General features: G+C 31.8%; 1 protein-coding gene across 1 annotated transcript; it reads left to right on the forward strand.

Annotated features, from left to right (window-relative positions):
- The first annotated feature begins 215 nt into the window (after positions 1 to 215).
- On the forward strand, positions 216 to 3,384 carry LOC120073305 (CBL-interacting protein kinase 2-like). Its single transcript, XM_039026059.2, has 2 exons — positions 216 to 412; positions 1,398 to 3,384. Exon 2 carries the CDS (start codon positions 1,709 to 1,711, stop codon positions 3,104 to 3,106), a length of 1,398 nt encoding a protein of 465 aa, XP_038881987.1. The 5' UTR covers positions 216 to 412; positions 1,398 to 1,708; the 3' UTR covers positions 3,107 to 3,384.
- Positions 3,385 to 5,729: the final 2,345 nt, after the last annotated feature.

The raw sequence follows: 5,729 nt of genomic DNA on the forward strand, positions 1-5,729 counted from the left end.
AAGAGAACACAACCACAACTACATACTGTTGGGAAAAAAAAAAAAAAACTAAAAAGCATATCATATCATATAAATAATAAAGGTTTAAAGTTAAAGCTTAAAGGTAATCACCGCCACACAATTCAAATGATGAATGAATGAGATGGCAGAATCTGTACTTTGATGAAAGTTGGAGGGCCTTTTGGTAAATTCGAAAAAGATATGAGACGGTTATGGTATCTTTCAGAGGACCACAGTATTTAAAATGGAGTAAGCGGGCGACCAAATCGAAGCTTGTATTTGCATTTGCGTTTAGGGTTTGGGTTTCTAAATTTCCCTGAAGCTTCGCGTACATTCTCAATCTGCTTGCTGATTTGCAGCTAATTTCATCATTTTTCCATCAATTTCTTCTCAATTCCTTTTCGGTTTCTCGGTAAGCCATTGAAATTCTTGTTTAGTTTGTATATACTCTGTAATTACACAATTTAGGTGAGATTTTCTCATTTTTAGTTTAGTTTCAAGGCATTGAACTCTGATTTCTGCTTCTATTTCTTGTTTATGTTCGATTCTGTTTGGTTTCGGAGGATGAGAGGATATTAGTTTTTATTTTATTTTATTTATTTATAATTTTTTATTATTCTGTTGTCGGTTCTCTCTATCAATTTTGTTATTAGATGTTGATCTCGGATTAGTGGTGTGTGATGATGAAGTTATGAATCGTCATTTCGTTTATTCCTTGTTCTTTTCTTGTCTTATATGTTTTTACTCTTTTCTGTTACCAAATTTTAATGTTTGCCGCTTGTCTGTTTGATTCCGAGAATGAGCGGATATGAATTTTTCTTCATCTATTATCTGTCTCGATTTGTGCATATCACTAAGTACGTGTTAATTTGGCTTCAGAATTATTATTATTTTTCTAATCTGTCTTATATTTTCCATCATTGATTGGAAATATGGGAATGTGCAACCCTATTCTAGCATGGCAAGATATTTCTAGGTTAATATTTTCCTCTGCTTGCATCTATGTCACTAAATTTTGTGCTGGATCGTGTTGCAATTACTTGTTGGCTTCGCTGTTTGGTTTGTGTTTCAGGCCACGATTTTGGTGAGTGACTTTAGTCAGTTAGAATAAAGAACTTTTATGTTTTATCTGACAATTATTGAGAGAAGCTGCTATCTTCTTCTTCTTCTTTTTGGGTAGTGACTGTATGTTATGGAATGGATGACTCGTACATTCTTATTCCATGTTATATACGTGATTATCTTGGACTTTTTAATCAGTTATTGTTATACAAATCCATGTCAACTAGGTATTTTAATATAATCCATAGAAGTTTTATTAGATTTAGCGTATGTGATTTTAATTTTAATTTTAGCTATAAAGGGGAATTCTTTCTGACTCGCCTTGTATTCTGCAGTTTGATTAAAGGCACCTGGGAATGCTGAAACATGTGTATTCAAGTCGGGGTTTTCTTCTCTGAGGTTGATGATGAGGTTACTCACCCATCGTGGATGCCCTCTTACGTGCTTCATGAAATTGGGTATTTAATTCGTCAACCATACAGATTGGGATGCCAAATGCTCTCTGCATCTTGCAATGCAAGAGAACTTGTATTCAAGCACAGTTATAGTGAAGATGGTTGAGTTTTATGTTTAAATATTAGTTGACTGATTATTTTGTCCAGTGGTAGTCGCTGTTACTATTTTGTCTTAGTGAAGTACATTTGTCATGGAGAACAAAGGAGCTATCTTGATGGAACGTTATGAATTAGGAAGGCTGCTGGGGCAGGGGACCTTTGCCAAGGTTTACTATGCTAGAGACATTAAAACTGGCATGAGTGTGGCTATTAAAGTGATTGACAAAGAGAAGATCTTGAAGGTTGGAATGATTGATCAAATCAAGAGGGAGATCTCTGTTATGAGATTAGTTAAGCACCCCAACGTTGTTGAGCTTTATGAGGTTATGGCAAGTAAAACTAAAATTTACTTCGTCATGGAATATGTCAAAGGCGGTGAACTATTCAATAAGGTATCCAAAGGAAAGCTTAAAGAAGCTGTTGCACGGAAATATTTTTGGCAGCTGATCAGTGCTGTTGATTATTGCCACAGTAGGGGGGTATGCCATCGAGATTTGAAACCAGAAAATTTACTATTGGATGAACATGGTAATCTGAAGGTTTCTGATTTTGGGTTGAGTGCTCTTGCTGAATCTAAACGGCAAGATGGATTGCTCCATACAACGTGTGGAACACCTGCTTATGTAGCTCCAGAAGTCATTAACAGGAGAGGTTATGATGGATGCAAAGCTGATATTTGGTCGTGTGGAGTGATTTTATTCGTTCTATTGGCCGGTTATCTCCCATTCCATGATCCTAATCTTATGGAGATGTATAAGAAGATTGGAAAAGGAGAATTTAAATTTCCCAACTGGTTTGCACCAGAGGTGCGCAAGCTATTGTCAAAGATTTTGGATCCCAACCCAAATACCAGGATATCTATTGCCAAAATCATGGGAAGTTCTTGGTTAAGGAGGGAGTTCAGTGTAAAACCACAGTTTAATGCAGCAGAGGAAGTGAAAGAAGTGGCTCCTTCAGACGTTGATGCAGATTTTGTGTCTACAGCTGAGAACAGAGACTCCATTAGAGAGTCGAAGCAAGAAATGGAAAAGCCATTGAATTTGAATGCTTTTGACATAATCTCCTTGTCATCGGGTTTCGATTTGTCTGGATTGTTCGAGGAGACTGATCTAAAGAAAGAAGTGAGATTCACATCGAACAAGCCTGCTTCCACGATAATCTCAAAACTGCAAGACGTTGCGAAGTGTCTAAAATTGAAAATCAAGAAGAAGGACAGGGGCCTACTGAAGATTGAAGGGTGTAAAGAAGGTCGAAAAGGAGCCGTATGTATCGATGCAGAGATTTTTGAGGTTACCCCATCATTCCATATTGTGGAAATGAAGAAATCAAACGGAGATACTTTGGAATATCGCAAGATAATGAAAGACGATATTAGACCCGCTCTGAAGGACATTGTCTGGACCTGGCAAGGCGAACTGCAACAGAGACAGCCATTACAAGCAGAACAACAAGGACAAGAAGTGCAACAACAATCTTCTAATTCATTATAACACAGGACCGGTGGAGGCATCTTCTTAGAGTATGAGGTACCATATCCTTAGCCTTATCTTTTGTGTTATTAACTTCTCGGAAAAGCTTATAGGAGACCATTTTGTAATAATATGCTTTTTTGTTGATATTATGTCTGAAGGCCTATTGATGTATTTTGTGGCTTCCTTTCTCTCCGGACCCATCTTTTGTGTTAAGTTATTTGCTCCATAGTTTTTAATTGACTTGTAAGTAGGACTGGTAAAATGATCACAATTCACAAGTTAACAATATTGTCATATATGGGTCTTGAATAAGGGTAAAACCATGGGTCCACATCTTAAGCTTTGATGCAAACGTTTGTGTTTGGCTATGAATATTCGATGTTTGACTAAGATATGCCACTTTCATATGGAAACGTTTGTGTTTGGCTATGAATATTCGACGATGACTAAGATATTCCACTTTCATGTTTAGTATTATAGCTTGGTGTAAATTTTGGTATTAGGGTATTCCTTCCTGTAGAATTTAAGAATTATGTTGTAAATATTGGGGTATTCCTTTCGTGCCACAAAAGTAGAATTTAAGAATTATGTGGTGTCTATAAAATAAATGAATAATAATAATATATCATTTGATGATGTGTCAAACTATAGATGAGTAGTAGGTACTACTTGATTACTAGAAATTTTCCTTAACCTGACTACTATATTCTCATGTGCGTACCACTTTTTAGTATTGAGTTACAGACATCAATGATATATTTGTTTTTAGTTCTGATTTGCCAATTAAAATTTCCTGCTTAACCATTTGTGAGTTTTCAAAATTCTAATCAAGTTGTGGAATCTAACCAAAGTATTTTTATTTTTTAAAATTTAGCTATGATTTTAAATCTCTTTGCGAAAGATGAAAGCTCCCAAAAATATTTTTTAAAAACCAAGTGGTTGGTCTCGACAACTATTCATTTCTTAGTTTTTTCATTCCATTCCAAAAAAACATATTATTATTATTATTATTATTTATTTTCTTTTTAATTTTGTTTCTTTTTGTGTTGAAATGTTTTCAAATTTATACTTAGAAAATTTTCAAGTGAGTTTTCTTGAACATGTTTTTCTTTTCGAAATTTAAATAAATTTGCAAAATATTTTTTTGGAAGTTTGATAGTTTTCTTGTTGATGATTTTTATGAATATGTTTTTCAGAATAGGAAATTGATAAAAAATTGAAATTTAATTTTTTGAGTATTAAGTGGGAGGTACCGGTACCTATTTTTTGATATATGCTTATTACAGCGTTCAAACGTTTTGTTCGTTTGAATTTTGTTTATAAATCTTAGACCTATTTCGAAAACAAAAAATATATTTTATAAAATAGAAAAAGATTAATAAATAAATATAACTTTAAGAAATAAATAGAAACAATAATATGGGCATTATTAAATATACCTGAACAGTCAAAATCTCACCAAGATTTGGAAAAATATATCGAGAAGGTCTAAATATATAAATAACTTTCGAGCCAAAAGTTTTGCTTATGAACAAATTCAGCTTTCAGTGCAATATGGTAAGCACAATTTATTAACCCTAATGGTTTCAAATATGAGAAATTGTTAGAAATAGTTTTCTCAAGTTTTCATCTTTCAAAACTAGCACTTTTTTTTGAAAATTTGTTACAATAGTTTTTCTCGATCCATCTTTCTCGAGATTTACCTAAAAATTTCACCTCAGAGATTAAATTCTGCCAAAAATTGAGTAAGATTTGAGAGATAATAAAGAATTTTGGTCGAGATTCTATATATTTGGACATTCTCGAAAAAATCTTGGGTGAATTAATATTGAGATTCTTTATATTTTTTCAAATCTTAATTTTTTATTTGTAAAATTTGATATTTTACTACATTTAAAAATATAGTGTACTTGAAAATTTGAAAATTCATATAATTGTGAAAAAAAAATTAGGATAAAGGTTTAAAAAATTATATAAACCTTTATATAAGATTTGGTAAAAATTATTGAATTTGAAGAAAATTTGAAAAGATATAAGATTTGGTATAAGATTTAGAAAAGTTTGAAAAAATAGTGGAATGTCGGAGTTAATATTCTCTGATATTTTATTGAGAAGCACAAAACAAGTTAATTTTTTTAAATTAAATTTTGATGGTCAATCTCAACCGAGATGGACAGAGAAAAACTAGTTAGGGAAAAAACTAGTTAGGGAGTTCTTAAACAGTGTACTAATTTTGAAAAATTTGATATTATTTTTGATAATTTTCCTTCAAATATATATATCTATATATATCTATATATTATTTTTTAAAAACTAAAAAATGAAGATTATGAATACTTTTAAATTGTGTTACTTCCAAATATATCATAAGTTCCCCTTTACATTTTATTTTTATTTATTTTATCTACTTATTTTTTTTGGCAATTCGATTTTAATAATTTAGGTGATATTAATAGAGTTTACCTTTGACTTCAAACTAGAAAAAAGTGAACGAATGCTAACATGAAAATTTTGTACTGTTAAGATTTTTTTTTTCTTTTCTCTAAATAATGAAGTTAGAGATTTAATACCTCCACCAACATATTATAAATAAAATAAAAGAATTGGAATAAAGGGAATTACGAGAACCTCCCTTTATTCT

Source organism: Benincasa hispida, chromosome 3, assembly GCF_027475165.1.
Source record: "Benincasa hispida cultivar pf3 chromosome 3, pf3_genome.v1.1, whole genome shotgun sequence".
In the NCBI taxonomy this organism is placed as follows: Eukaryota; Viridiplantae; Streptophyta; class Magnoliopsida; order Cucurbitales; family Cucurbitaceae; genus Benincasa; species Benincasa hispida.

Excerpts from the sequence above, each read along its gene's own strand:
- LOC120073305 (XM_039026059.2), top strand. The coding sequence starts at position 1,709 with ATGGAGAACAAAGGAGCTATCTTGATGGAACGTTATGAATTAGGAAGG.